This window comes from Desmodus rotundus, chromosome 1 (assembly GCF_022682495.2).
Source record: "Desmodus rotundus isolate HL8 chromosome 1, HLdesRot8A.1, whole genome shotgun sequence".
NCBI classification, from domain to species: Eukaryota; Metazoa; Chordata; class Mammalia; order Chiroptera; family Phyllostomidae; genus Desmodus; species Desmodus rotundus.
The window spans coordinates 773,798-787,496 of NC_071387.1; the positions used below are offsets into that span (position 1 = coordinate 773,798).

Genomic DNA, 13,699 nt, shown 5'->3' on the forward strand with positions numbered 1-13,699 from the left:
GTTCCTGGCTCAAGGAGCTGCGGGGCTTAAGGGAGAGAAATGTGCAAAGGGCAGAGCACCGGCCACAGTGGAAGTTAGTGGGGGCTCCCAGACAAATAGCCAAAGGTCAACTCTGCCTTTGTACACAGGGCATGGTGCCAGGGCCCTGCCGGGAAGTGCAGGGTCAATGTCAGATGTCTAGGACCAGGCCAAGCCCATGCTGGGGGTGGGGGGACCTGGCTCTGGTCTGGGGCTTAGGGAGAACAGCCTGAACTTCCTGGGCCAGGCTCCTGGGCAGCACCGGGCTGTGGACTCCGACCCAGCACGTGGCCACCCTGCCCTTGGTTTCCCTCACTCCTGTCCCCATCACCGCCTCCGCCATGCTGCCTCCCAGGACTGCACTATTCTTGACTCTCGTTTTGGCTGCTGGCTTCCTGGGTCTGAGGGCTGGGAGACCTGCCCAGCCCCCGTCCCCCATCAGCGCCATCCAGCCCAAGGCCGACTTCGACGCTCAGCAGGTGGAGCAGAGGGAGGTGGGGAGGCAGCAGCTCCCCCAGCACTGTAGGGGTCGGGCCTGGGCAGCCCCATCCCCTCGAGCCCTTACACGGCCGGCCTCCAGTTTGCAGGGACTTGGTTCCTGGCTGCTGTGGCCTCCTCATGTCGCTTCCTGCGGGAGCAGGGTCACCGGGCTGAGGCCACCGCAGTGCACGTGGATCCCCAGGGCACATCCATGGCCATCAACACCTTCCGAAAGCTGTGAGTGCAGCACGGCCCCCCAGCCCCACCCCTACCCCATCCACAGTACTGTGGCCCAGACCACGGTGCTGCACGGTGGCCCAGGTTGGGTCCCCAAGCCTGCTGTGCGCACCCCCCCCACACCCAGGGATGGCATCTGCTGGCAGGTGCAGCAGCTGTACAGAGACACAGGGGTCCCAGGACGCTTCCTGCTCCAAGGTGAGGCCCAGCAGCAGGAGGGGTTGCAGGGTTGGGGGGGGTGGGGCCGACCTCACCTCCAGCTGTCTCTGCCCAGCTCGAGGTGCCAGGGGAGAGGTGCACGTGGCTGTGGGGGAGACGGACTACCGCAGCTTTGCTGTCCTGTACCTGGAGCGTGCGCGGCGGCTGTCCGTGAAGCTGTACGGTGGGTCGATGCAGCGGCTGGGGCTCTGCGCTCCCTTGGACCCATCCGGGGGGACTGGGTGAGCCCTGGTGCACACAGAGGCCCTCCCCTCCCTTCCTCCCTCCCTCCTCAGGGCGACCTGGCCCTCTCCTGCTGACCAGGGTCCAGGGAGGTGCCCCTGTGTGAAGACCCAGGTGTGGGACCAGGAGGGGCAGGAGGGACACTGGTCAGATGTGGTGGGGCGTGTGGCAGGCACACAGACCCTGTCCCCAGAGCATGCCACCCACCCACGTGTGGCGGGAGCCCAGCACCCCAGGAGCCCCGTGTCCCACAGCCCGCTCACTCCCCGTGGACGACTTGGTGGTGAACACGTTTGAGCAGCAGGTCCAGCAGGCCAACCTGACTGAGGACCACATCTTGTATTTCCCCAAATACGGTGAGTAGCACCTGTGGCCTGCCCCCACCATCCTCCCCGCAGGCTGTGTCCCGCCACCCTGACCTCTGCCTGGCCCCCAGGTTTCTGTGAGGCCGCAGACCAGTTCCACATCCTGGACGGTGAGTGGGCGGCCAGCGCGGCTGGGCAGGGTGCCCTGCTCCCGAGGCCGCCCGTGGGCTGAGTGCTGTCTCTGTACCGCAGAGGTTGGCAGGCGGGGCCAGCAGTAGCCGGTCGGTGACACGGAGTGAAGACCCCACACTGAGGCCTGCTCCCGCCTGTCCCCCATGCTGCCCCTCACCCCCAGGTCCCTGGGGCACTGCCCCCATTAAATGCCATCCTCCCGGGCCAGACTCCTTACTTTCTGTGCGGGGCCCAGCCCGGGGCCTCTGTGTGCTTGGTCACTTCAGGTGGCCTCGTGGGCACCTGGGGCTGCTCCCCAGGTGGTTGAGAGCCCTGCCCAGGGAGGCCACATGGGGTCCGGCTCTGGGTGAGCTGGCACCTGTTTTAGGGGGCCAGGAGGCAGGGCTGCCCCACAGCCAGCCAGACCAGGAGGACTGTGGGGGCTGGGAGGAGCCGACAGCAGCCCTGGAGGGGACGCGTGTCTCCACTGGGTGGGGACCGTGCCTGACCCTGCAGACCAGAATCGCAAGGGGACAGATAGGTAGGGCTGCTGGGAGGAGGGCATGGCAGGGGACTCCAATCCTAGAGGTCCCAGCCCTAGAGGTCCCCAGGGGACCTCAAGAGACAAGGACAAAGGAGACCGCAGGCCCCCCCCCCACAGGTCCCACGCATTGCCTGGGCGGAGGCTCAAGCGCCCCCCCCCCGCAACGCACCCCCAACCCCAACACAGAAACTTAGACCTTTTGCCCCCCGGGGAAGGGGCAGTGGCTCTTGGCAGATCCCCCCCAGGGCGAAAGTAGGGTGTTCCTGAAGTGACCAAGGGGAGGCGCCAGAGACCTTCCCCAGTGACCACAGGGCTGAGTCCGAAACTCAGGACACTCCCCCTCTGTCTGTCTGTCACGGGGCTCAGGGCTAGGCAGGAGCCCTGCGGACAGGGTGGGGCGGTGGGGCTCGGAGAGCTACCGTGCGGTGTGTCCTGTTCTCACAGAGATGCTTGCTGAGCTCTAATCAAGCTTTCAGATGCAGAGGTGGAAGCCTTGTAGCTCCAGGTGAATCGTTTCTGGTAACGTCTTTAGTTGTGTATTAATTGGCCACGTCCCTGCTCTGACTCGCTGCTGTCTCTCTAGAGCGGATGAGGGAGCACGGGGAAGAGGGCGTCACCGGGCAAGGCTGAGTGCATCCCCAGCCAGACCCCAGATCACAGAGGTGTCTGGGCCCAGATGGTGGGGCTCCAGGCCTTCATGGGGTGGGGTGGGAGCTGCCCCCCAGCTTCTATTGGAGCAAAGCGGGGTGGCTCCTTGGGGCCCCAGGGGAAAAGAGCCACATCATCGGGAACTTCACTCATCATGGGTCAGTCTCCTGGAACACATTGCTGACTGGTGGGCACAGCTCAGGGAATGGGGACAGCACCCTGTGTCCTTGCCCCTCCAGACCCCCGGCCCACCCCCTGCCTTGTGGCCTGCAGATGACCCAGAGGGGCCTTCGCAATGGGAACCCTCCTGGAAGGGGAAAGGCCCCGGGTGGGGGGGGTCCACACCTTCCATAGGGAGACTGAGGCCTGGGGCAGAACTGAGCCCTGAAGCCCCTCGGCCTTGGATGGCCGGGGTTCTCTGCGTGGGCCTAGCAGGGCTCCTGCTCGGGACAGGCTGCCCGAGGCCAAGGGTGTGTGAAGGGAGGAGGTGGCCCAGGACAGGACGACCCGGTGGGGAGGACAGGGAGCTCACAGGTCAGGGACGCACTCTTCTGGGCTGTTCTGGAGTGAGTCCAGCACCCCCGTGCTTGGCTGCCCAGGGGCAGGGAGCAGTTTCCCTCCTGGTCCCTTCCTCCAGGGGCAGTGGGGCACAGGGAGGGGCTGCAAGTCCAGAGCCTGCCTGTGGCCTCCCCTGCACCGGTGTGTGGGCACCCACACCAGTGGGGCCAGGTGTCCCCCACCTCTGCTCTCCCTCTGGCCGAGGGTCTTCGCGGGTTGCCTCCCCCACCCCTCCCCTGCACCCCATGACTGCGGGCCCACCGCCCTGACATGCACCTTGGGTTTGGGGCCGTGTGGAGCGGCGTGGGTGCTCACAGGCCTGGGATCTGCACTGTGTTCCTGCAGCGAGAACGCTGTGACCCTGACCCCGTGGGACTGAGAAGGGACACGCTCCTTGCCTGGGGCGTGCTGCCTCCCTCCACGCAGCTGGGCAGAAGCCATGGGCCTAGTGCTCGCTCGGAAAGGGGGCCATGGGGGTGCAGAGTGGGGAGGGGGATCTCGGGGATCAGAAGGCAAAGACCAGGAACCCAGTCGGCACCCCTTCCCCCATTCCCTGGCCTCCCACCCCAGGCGGGGACCCAGTTGCCCCCTCCTTGGTGTGCAAGGTCTGAGGAAGGCCCTGCCCTGTGCAGTCCACCCCCAGCCCTGGCACCGTGTGTCCCTTCTGCCAGTCCTGAGCAGGAAGGCGGAGTTGCTGCACTGCAGGGCGGGCATTGCGGGGAAAGGGGCCCATAAAGAGGTGAGTCGAGTCAGCATTGTGCAGAGTGGCGGGGATGGGGCCGCTGGGCCTGCTGTGCGCAGCACTCACCCTGCTGGCAGCCCTGAAGGGCCAGTGCCCGTGGCCCCCGAGGGTCAGCGCCCAGGTCCTGCGGACCTTCCAGGAGGACCAGGTGGGGGGTGCCGGGTGCGGGCAGGGCTCCTGGGTCAGCTTTGCCTCCTGGGCAACCCCCCAACCGTCCCTGTGGGGGGCCCATCTTAGTCCTTCCGTACAGAGACTAAGGCCCCAAGAGGCCAGGGTCGCCCATCCCTGCTGGACCCCCGGGCAGCCTCCAGGTCCCAGGGTCAGTGGCTCAGGAGCTGGGCCCCAGGAGGGCTGCCAGGCACCCTGAACTCTGCCTGCCCATCCCCCTGTAGTTCCAGGGGCAGTGGTTCGTCCTTGGCCTGGCGGGCAGCACCCACAGCAAGGTGGACAGGTCCCTCCTGAGCCCTTTTACAGCCACATTCGAACGAAGTGGAAAGCACCGCCTTGAAGTGTCCTACGCCATGACCCGGTGAGTGAGGCCCCGGCCTGCACCCCAGAAGCTGATGGCTCCGAGGTGCCGGGGCCATGTTCTCCACGTTCTTCCCAGGCTACCTCCTGATGCCAACACAGCACAACCTGCTGGGACCTCAGCTGGCTCTGAGTCATGCAGCAAAGAAGGGAGGCATTTACTGGAACGTGGACTCAGCCTGTGGGCCTATGGCTTTCAGGTTCAGCTGGATCCAGGAGCTGATATTGTGCTCGGGCCTTGGCATGCCTCTCTACCCGCCCAGCTCAGCCTGCCCCAGGCTGTGTGCAGGCTGCCTCTCGCCTCACAGGATAAGATCAGGGCCTAAGCTGTCATCCTTCTCAGGGTCCCAATTCCAGGAACAGGGAGCACGCAGGCCAGCTTGGCAATGGCCCTGATTGGTCTTCTTGAGTCACGTGTTCCTCCTGGGCCAGTTACTGTATCCAGGGTGACAGGCACTGTGGTTGGCCTGCCCGGGTCAAGCGCCCTCTTCCTTGAGGGGCAAGGCAGCCCCCAGACCTTTGGTCAGGGCTCCAGGGAACATCACGTAGGAGCTTAAGCAAGGCAGGTCTGTCGTGGGGACCTGGCTGTCCTCTGGAGGCTGAGAGTAGGACAGCCTGGCCCCTGAGGGGCCACACCCAGCTCCTGCTGCAGTCCTCCAGGGAGTGCGGCCTCCCGCCAGCCCTCGGAGCCGCCTGCACAGCGTGGCCTCCTGGGGCACCCGACCTGCCTGGTGGGGCTCTGGCTGGAGGCTGGTTGATCAGAGGTACCCAGTGCAAATGCCCCCTCCATGAAGCCCGCTGGGTAGCCCCCCCAGCCCCGACCCACAGGCCAGATGCACGTGCTGCTTCTCATCAAAGCAGGCGGTGGTTCCTGCCAACGCCCCTGCACCGCTGGGTGGGCCCTTACGGCCGGAGCAGGCGAGGGGGCGTCACAAGCCCCACGCAGGACGGCCACCCAGGCCTCCCTCTGGCCGCTACCTGTGAGACAGACCCCTGGAGAGGGAGCTCTTTCTCATCCCTGTGCACCCTGCTCCAGGCCGAGCAGCAGTGGCCTGGGAGTGGGCTGGGCAGAGGCTGTCCATGTGGACAGGCGGTGGGGCTCACAGGTCACTGCTCTGGGGGCGGGCGGCCTCAGGGGACACCGCAGGGACACACCCTTCCCCGGGGAGGGCAGCTGGGCCTCCAGCTTGCTGGGCCCTGCTCACGAGCCACTGCTGAATTCTCCTTCGGGGAGCCACCGCGGGGCCGAGGAGGGCAGTAGCCTGGCCGGGTTCCAGAACCCTCCCCCGCCCCCCCCCACACAGGGGCCCACGCTGCATCACCTGGTCTTACCTGCTGATTCCCACAGCCCAGCCTGGGAAATTCTCAGTGGACAACCACAGGGGTGAGACGGGGGGAGGTGGGGGGCCGGCACGGTGGGGGGAGGTGCTGGCGGGAGGGCCCCTGACCGGCCATGCCCCCTCAGACCCCGGGGCCGAGGCCGAGGAGCTGCAGGTGCAGGACACGGACTACACCACCTTCGCCCTGATGGTCTCCAGGAGGCAGTCCGGCAGCCAGAGCATCCTCAGGGTCTACCTGCTGTGTGAGCCCAGCTCGGCCTCCCTGCAGCCACGCTTGGGTGGGCAAGGCTCCGGGGCCCAGGCCACGCCGGGTGGGTGGGGGTGCCTGCCGCTCAGCCGCCCCCTGCTGTCCCTCACAAAGGGCCACCGTGTTCTTCGCCTCCAGGCAGAATGTGGGCGATTGAGATCCAGGCGCTGGACAAATTCGTCTGCCTGCTCAGAGCTCAGGGCCTCTCAGAAGACAACATCGTCTTTCCAGGCTCAGCAGGTGATGTGTGCCGGCGGGGCTGCGCCTGGGTGCGGGCGAGGCACCTGCCTGCGGGCGGCGGGAGCCCCATGGGAGCCTGGTGGGTGCGTGCAGCCTGTTTGGGGTCCACGTGTGGGGGGCCTGGCAGCCACAGAGGGTTCACTCAGCTCAAACTGAGGGTTCTCATGGCTCCATGGTGTCTGCCTCCACCTGGGTCACACGCACCTGCTCACCCACCTGCACACTCACCTGCTCACCCACTTGTACACTCACCTGCATACCCACCTGCACACTCACCTGCACACCCGCCTGCACCTGGCCACCTGGTTCTGCATTGGGTCAGAGGGCTCATGCAGCTTCCTGAGGACCAGCTCTGGGGGAGAGCAGCACCCCAGGGGGGGCATGTCCCTCAGCCCTTGGCCTCCTGCCCCAGCCCCTCCCCTTAGAGCCTCTGCAGGCCCCCTTTCTCCCTGCCTCCAGTCCCCACCCCTCAGGAAGCTGAGTGTCTCCCTTGCCTGCTCTGGGCTCCGGGCCCTGCTCCTGCCTCTCCCCGTCCCTCCATCCTGAGCCCCTGCCACCCCATCAGATTGGTCATCCCATCAGAGAACGTGCTGAAGGATGAAGTGGCCCCGGCCCGGCCCTGTCACTGCCCAGCACTTGCCCTCAGTGGGGGTCACGGAGTCCTACCCACCATGACCTCAGTGGCTGTGGATCATTTCCTCCCGGCGTGGCCTGGGCCCCGAGAGCAGCAGAGGACACTCCTGTCCTCCGAGGACCACTGTTGGAGGTCACACGATGTCCCTCGTGCCCAAATTCCAGGCGGCGGGCGCAGACCTGCACTGGGTGGGCAGGTGTCGGTCGCATGGGCTGGGGGCGGGAGTGCGTGGCGGTAGCATCCTGAGGACCTGCCGTTTGCCCCACGCTGCGGGCATGTGGGTCACTGTACCCCCCTCTTTAGCACCTCCTGGCCTCCTCTTCAGGATTAAATAAATTCTTTATTACACCACTTTCTCTGTATTAGCTTGTTAATGTTCGTTGTTTTTTTAACCACCTTAACCATATTTAAGGGCACAGCTCAGCATGAACCATCCTTTCTCGGCTGTCTGTCTTCCCACATGGACGCTCGGTCCCTGTGAAACCCCCAATCCCACCCCTCCCCCAGCCCGGGCCCCGCCTGGGGCTCCCTGTCTCTGCGGGTCTGCCTCCTGCAGGGCCCGCATGTGAGTGGGGCCTCACAGGACTGTCCCCCTGTGTCTGGCTTCTCTCCCTCAGCATCGTGTCCTCCGGGTCCGTCCATGTGACCTATGCCAGGGCACCTTCCTCTTGGTGGCCCAGTGATACTCTGCTGTGCTCGTCCAGCACCCCTCTGCCTGCGGACACTGGGCTGCTCTGCCTGGGGCTGTCAGCAGGCAGGCCGCTGTGACCCCCCAGCGGGTGTGCCGCCCTCTCTCTCAGACTTGCTTTGCTTTCCCGTTCTTTCCACAGTCAGCGGCAGGTGTGAGTCCGCCCTGGACCGCCTACTGCTGAACACACGTCAGCACGCCCACCGTCCTCTGGGCTGGGCGCGACCTGCGGCCTGTGTTCCGTTCACACGCCTGAGTGTTTGCCCTCGACTGTCACAGATCAGGACTCTGGACGGCGGTCACTCCGCAGCAGAGATGCCTGTGTTCGCCCCACGCCTCGGCCCCTCCTGCGTGGCGCGTCTATCGGGTTGCTCTTTGGGACGACCAGCACCGTGAGTATCAATTCCAAGGGCAAGCCTGTGGTGACGAATTCCTGCTGGTGTTGTTTTTCCGAACAAAGGCCTCCTTCAACCTTCATCTCTGAAACATGAACTCTTCCAAAGCGCATTTGAGAGACACTACGGGGGCGGGGTGGGGGGGGCGCAGTCCCATCGGACTGCCTCAGACAGCTGTGCAAATACCACCGGGCCAGAGCAGCCGGGCCGCCCCCCGCTCCCTGGAGCCCCTCTGCAGCTGTGGCTCCAATTCCTGTCACTACAGAGGACCTTGGCCTGATTTCCAACCACATGCATCCCAAGCCCCTGCCCCCCGCCCCCCACCTGGGGTCAAGGGACAGACTCCAGGCACAGCCTCCAGCCGGGAGTGGGTTTGGGGCTGGAAAGGCAGACCTGAGTGCAGCAGGGTTCTCCGCCTCCTGCTGGCCCCCAGGGCAATGCGGCCTGGGCACCCAGGTGGGGCCTCAGGGCCCGTCCCCAGGCACTGGGGCTGGGCGAAGTCTCCGGACTGCGCTTGGCTCGGGAAAGGGCCCCCACCCAGGTGCCCACCTCTGCAGGCCCTCTGGCCTGGGGGGAGCCTCGGGGGGCAGACCCCGGGAGGGTGAAGAGACCCACTACCAGTCGAGCTGGCGGGCCGCCTGGCAGGCTGGAAATGGGGAGGGGCGCAGAGAAGGGGAGTCGGGGGCTCTGGCCCTGTGGGATGAGCCTGGGGACCTTGCATCCTGGGCAGGAGCCCAGGAGGCTGACTGACCACCTCCCTTCCTAGGGGAGGAAGTTGCAGTCTCCCAGGCAGATGGGGGACGTCGGCTCACTGTCTGCACTGTGACCACGGGCACAGGCTTGCATGCACACACATGCACACACAAAACAGGTACACTCACGTAGACACACGCACCCCCATGCCTCTGCCGGGAGGCACTCCGTCTCTTTTGTGTTGGGGGGGCTCCCCGCAGCCGTGGTGCCAGGGAGGAGCGCTCTGGCAGGAAGAAGCTATTTTGTCTGGAAGGAACTCATCTTATGTTTTAGGTTTGTGCGGCTTGACTGGGAGCTGGTTTTTCCACCACCCTGTCAGTTGCCAGGACTCTGTGACCCTGGACAGCAGAGTCCCCCAAAGCTACTGGGTACTTCAGCCAGGACCACAGCTCTGTCCCATCAGGAGGGCTGGGCTGAACGGCACAAGCTGCCCCGGGGATGGTGGGAGAGGCTGGCAGAAGGCCAGGCGCTGTCCCTGGAATCAGACCCTGCCCTGGGCGGGCTGGTGGGCCTTGTCCCTGGTCGCCCCTGACACCCACCTCCGTCCACCTGCATCTCGGGGGCTCTGGGGGGGCTGCGGACCTGTGTGTTCCCCTGTCCTGCGAGAGCAGTGTCCACGGCTCCCCTTGCCCCCCTCACTGGCCTGGGCCTTCCCCGGGAGGAGTGGGCAGGGTGGCCACAGGTGCAGGGATGGCCAAAAGGCCCCTTCTGAGTCATCCCTTGCCAAATCTTGGAGCCAGGTGCTGAACCCCTACGTCACCACCTGGTGAAGCTCTTCTCCTGTGTCTGGTCTGGCCTGGTAGGGCCGCCGCCCAAGGCCCTCTGCTCATTGTGGGGTGCCTACACCATCTTTTCCCAAATCCCTCCAGCCAGCAGCCCACCCAGACCCGCTCCGCCCACCCCTCCAGCAGCCCCTCCTGATGCCCAGGCTCCTGGGGGTGGAGGGGTCAGGTGTGGCTGGTGGGAGGGAGCCCAGGCCGTGTGGGGCCTGACCAGTCTGGGCTGTGGGGCTCCTGCTCACCTCCCAGCCCCCACCCCCCACCCCCCACTGTCCCCAGCCCTCTTCCTGTCCAGCCTCATCTGGGGCTGAGCAAGCATTTTGCCTCCCTCCCCCAAGGCCAGACCAAGACCAGCCACAGCCGTCCCTGCTGCCCTGGGACGGCGGGGTGGTGACCAGGATTCTCACATAGGACAGGAAGGGCCTCTTGTCCAGCAGTGAGCAGAGCCTGCATCCTGCCAGCCCCTCTTCTGGGTGGTGACCTCTGTGACCTCCTTTGATCCCTGACCTCTGGTGCCCCTCTGTGGGTCTCCCTCCGTGCTCTCCCTCTGCAGCCTCTCAATCCAGTTCCCCTGGGTCCCGGCCGGGACCACCGGCCCACGCCGCCAGTGGCCCTCCCCACCCCTGACTCTGTCCCCATCTTCGGCCTTGGCCCTCTCCTGACTCCAGGCCTGGGTTTGCAGCCACCCCTGGGACCCCACCCAGCCCAGGCCCCCCACCCCACTGCCCCCTTCCCACCTGCGGAGCTGGGCCTCCCACAGCCTCCTCACCCTCTAGCAGCCTGGAGCCCCGCCTGCCCCAGACCTGTCCCCTGTACCCCTCTAACCCGTCTCCTACTGAGGCCCTCACTGGGCCCACGGGACCCCCGCCATCCCTCCCCCAGTGCCCTCCATGGTGGCCTGTCATACCGCCGCCCAGCGTGGGGCCCAGCTGGACAGGGAAGCTGTCCGCAGATCTCCAGCATGGACTGGCCTGGGGGTGTGCCCCAGGGGCTGGCAGGAAGCGGGGGGGAGGGGGGGGGGAGGGAGGGCTGTCCCAAGAGCAGCCTGGCTCCTGCCTGGCCTCTGGGCCTGGGAGTAGCTGGGCTGTGGGCGGCCTGGGGAGGTCAGCCACGAAACAGTGGATGGGGAATGACCTCCAAGCTCCAGAAGCAGGGCTGCTGGACCAGACCTGCCCTTTCTCTCCGGAGAGGGGAGCTGCCCTACTCCCGTCACACTGACATTCAGGTGGTCGTGAGGGCTCCGTGAGGACCGGATGCCGGCGGGGCACCTGGGTGAGACCGGGGCACAGGCTCGCCCTCCTCCCAGCTGGACGTGGGTCCTGACTCTGAGCAGGCAGCACGGCCACTCAGACTGGGGACAGCCACTCCAGCTTCCTTGGTGACTGGTCCTGGCCACGCAGCAAAGTGACTTCCTGGAAGTGGCTCGTTCTGGAAGCCTCTGTCCTCCATGCTGGCGGACGGACGGACAAGCTGGAGGCTGTGCCTGTGAGCCATGAAGCCACGTGCGGCCACCACCTTTGGGCTTCTCTGTCAAAGAGAGACACCTGGTCACTGGGGACAGGAGAGGCTGAGAATCTGCCCCAGCCCGGAGCAGCGGAGGGGACCAGCCGCCCTGGGGTCCTGTATGGGGCCCTGGGCGGGGAAGGGGCCCAGGTAAAAACTGAGGTGATTGGTGACGTGTCCCGCGCAGCTGACATGTCGACATCGAGTCGTTCGTGTGGCAGGTGAGCCAGGCCAGTGTGATGCATGGGTGACAGGGACACTGAACGCAGCAGAGTGCGGGCTCAGCCACCAGAGTGACGCCTCACCATCTGTGACAGTGTGCAGGGGCCCGGAGGGGGCTGTGCTCAGCGAAACTCGTCAGACAGAGAAGGACAGACACGTGCTGCAGGTGGGACCTGAGAGACTGGATGAACAAACAGCACAGAGACAGACTCACGGACACAGAGGACAGGCTGGGGGTGGGCAGAGTGGGGGTCCTTGGGGCGCTGGGTGAAAGGTGAGGGGATTGGGAAGCACACGGTGGCAGGTACAGAGCAGCCACAGGGGCGTGACGCACCGCACAGTGACGGGGTTGTGATCGTGGCGTGTGCTGACAGGTGGGAGTACCCAGGGGACCGGAAACTAACACAAAATCAGTGTCAACTGTAAACGAAAACAGAATGGAAAGACAACAGCCACAGGGGAGCCCAGGCTGGCGCGGCTCCGTGGGTCAGGTGCCGTCCCCTGAACCATAAGGTCCCCGGTTCCATTCCTGCTCCCCCCACGTGCCTGGGTTGCCCGCCAGGTCCCCAGTAGGGGGCGCACAACAGGCAACCACACATTGATGTTTCTCTCCCGCTCTGTCTCCCTCTCATCCCCTCTCTCTAAAAACAAAAGTAAGTAAAATCTAAAAAATAAATAATTTTTTTAGAAATTGGTAATAGGGGCCATTGGGTTTCCTGAGGACCTCGGGTTGGAGACAGGGCAGGCACCAGGGGCAGAGGCCCTGCAAACGGGCCCCAGGCCCTGCCCCTGCCCCCTTGCTCTCCCCTCTTCCTGTGGGGGCTCTCTGCCAGGTCCTGCCCCGCCTCTGCCCCTCCCCCGCCCTCCAGTGGGCCAGCCGGCCACTTCTCCTGCTGAAGGTGCACAACCCTCGGGAGCCTGGCTGACCCCGTCCTCACTGCCCTGCCCCATAGCCCTCCCCAGTCAGAAATAAACAGTTGGCGCCAGGAGGAGCCGGCATGACCTCCAGATGGCCCATGGGGTGGGCAGGGGTTCCCAGAGCACTGGGCTGCAGGCTTAGGCAATGTGGGTCCTCACTTAACCCTCTGGCACCCACCCCCGCAGGCTGGGCACCCTGCTGGCCTGGCCTGGGTTCCTAGGGCCACAGGGCCGGACCTGTCCTCACATGCGGCCACTTTCAGTGGCATCCAGCAGAGGCAGCCACGGGCCGGGGGAGCACAGAGTGTGGGGTGGCCCCAGAGGCCCTCCCGGGATGCCAAATGGAGGCTCAGGACTTAGGTGCCCCCTGCCAACCCCACCGTCCCAGCACCCCTGCCCCACAGCGCTCACTCTGCTGAAGGGTCGCCCCAGGCCCAGGATGAAAGGCAAGGGTGCCCGTCTCCAAGCATGCTTAGGCCAAGGACCCAGGACCCTGGGCCCCACCAAAGAGGTGGCCCTGCTTCCCCTGCTGGGACCAGGAGACCCTGCAGGCGCCTCCTGGGCCAGCCCGAAAGGCTGGATGTGGAGGGTGCCCAGCTGGCCAGAAGCCCCCCAGCCCTCACAGAGGTGGGGGGCATGCCGGGCCCTGACCATGCGTGGCCAGGCTGGATGCTGCAGGACACCACCTACCCTGGTGGCCCTGATGTCACGAACTGGGCGCGCATGTGAGAGCGAGGGGTGGCCGGCTGCTCCCCGCCACCCAGCCCTGCGGGACCCCCGTGGGCCCCTCTGCTGGCCCCGGCAGCCAGGTGGGGATGTGGACGTGGCCAAGTGTTCACAGAGGCAGAGCTGAGCAGAGGCAGAGACAGGGTCCGCCCAGGACGGAGGGTGGGTGCTGCGTGGGTGCCCGAGGAGGGGCTGCTCTCCTGAGGGGGCTGGCGTGTGGAGGACGTGCACATGGGGGGCCTGAGTTGCCTGCACCCCTGCCCCCCAGCCTGGGGCCTCCTGCTGCAGACTCAGCACCTCCACCTGGGGCACAGCTGTGCTGCTTCTGGTTTGCTGGCTGACACCTGGCAATGGCTACTTGTCTACCTGGCACAGCCCTGGAGGTTGGGGACGGGATGACATCTTCAGGGATTTTGAACCTCCTAGCAGCTTCTCCAGAATCCCTTCCCCAATTAAAATCCTTCGGGAGTCACCAGCCAGTCTCTCCAACACCTCCCATGGAGCGTGTGGGGTGGGGCGAGTCCTGGGGCCATGTGGGTGGGGGAGGGGCCAGTGGGGCTGCCCCTGCCCACCCACTCAGGG

The 13,699-nt window shown here is 65.6% G+C and overlaps 2 protein-coding genes across 5 annotated transcripts; both read left to right on the forward strand.

The window, feature by feature from the left end:
* The first annotated feature begins 213 nt into the window (after positions 1-213).
* Positions 214-1,903, forward strand: C8G (complement C8 gamma chain). The gene is made up of 7 exons (XM_024562562.4): positions 214-497; positions 599-735; positions 863-933; positions 1,010-1,117; positions 1,431-1,532; positions 1,613-1,651; positions 1,734-1,903. Exons 1-7 carry the CDS (start codon positions 360-362, stop codon positions 1,757-1,759), a joined length of 621 nt encoding a protein of 206 aa, XP_024418330.2. The 5' UTR covers positions 214-359; the 3' UTR covers positions 1,760-1,903.
* Positions 1,904-2,421: 518 nt separating this feature from the next.
* On the forward strand, positions 2,422-7,477 carry LCN12 (lipocalin 12). Of its 4 annotated transcripts, none has more exons than XM_053918636.2 (5): positions 2,422-4,673; positions 5,977-6,056; positions 6,138-6,254; positions 6,398-6,499; positions 7,065-7,477. In XM_053918636.2, exons 1-5 carry the CDS (start codon positions 4,666-4,668, stop codon positions 7,091-7,093), a joined length of 336 nt encoding a protein of 111 aa, XP_053774611.1. In that variant the 5' UTR covers positions 2,422-4,665; the 3' UTR covers positions 7,094-7,477. The 4 variants fall into 4 exon arrangements, with proteins under 4 accessions (XP_053774611.1, XP_053774604.1, XP_053774597.1 ...); XM_053918629.1 differs by having other exon boundaries at positions 2,505-4,673; positions 6,138-6,290; XM_053918622.1 differs by lacking the exon at positions 7,065-7,477 and having other exon boundaries at positions 2,505-4,673; positions 6,138-6,290; positions 6,398-7,058.
* The last annotated feature ends 6,222 nt before the right edge of the window (positions 7,478-13,699 follow it).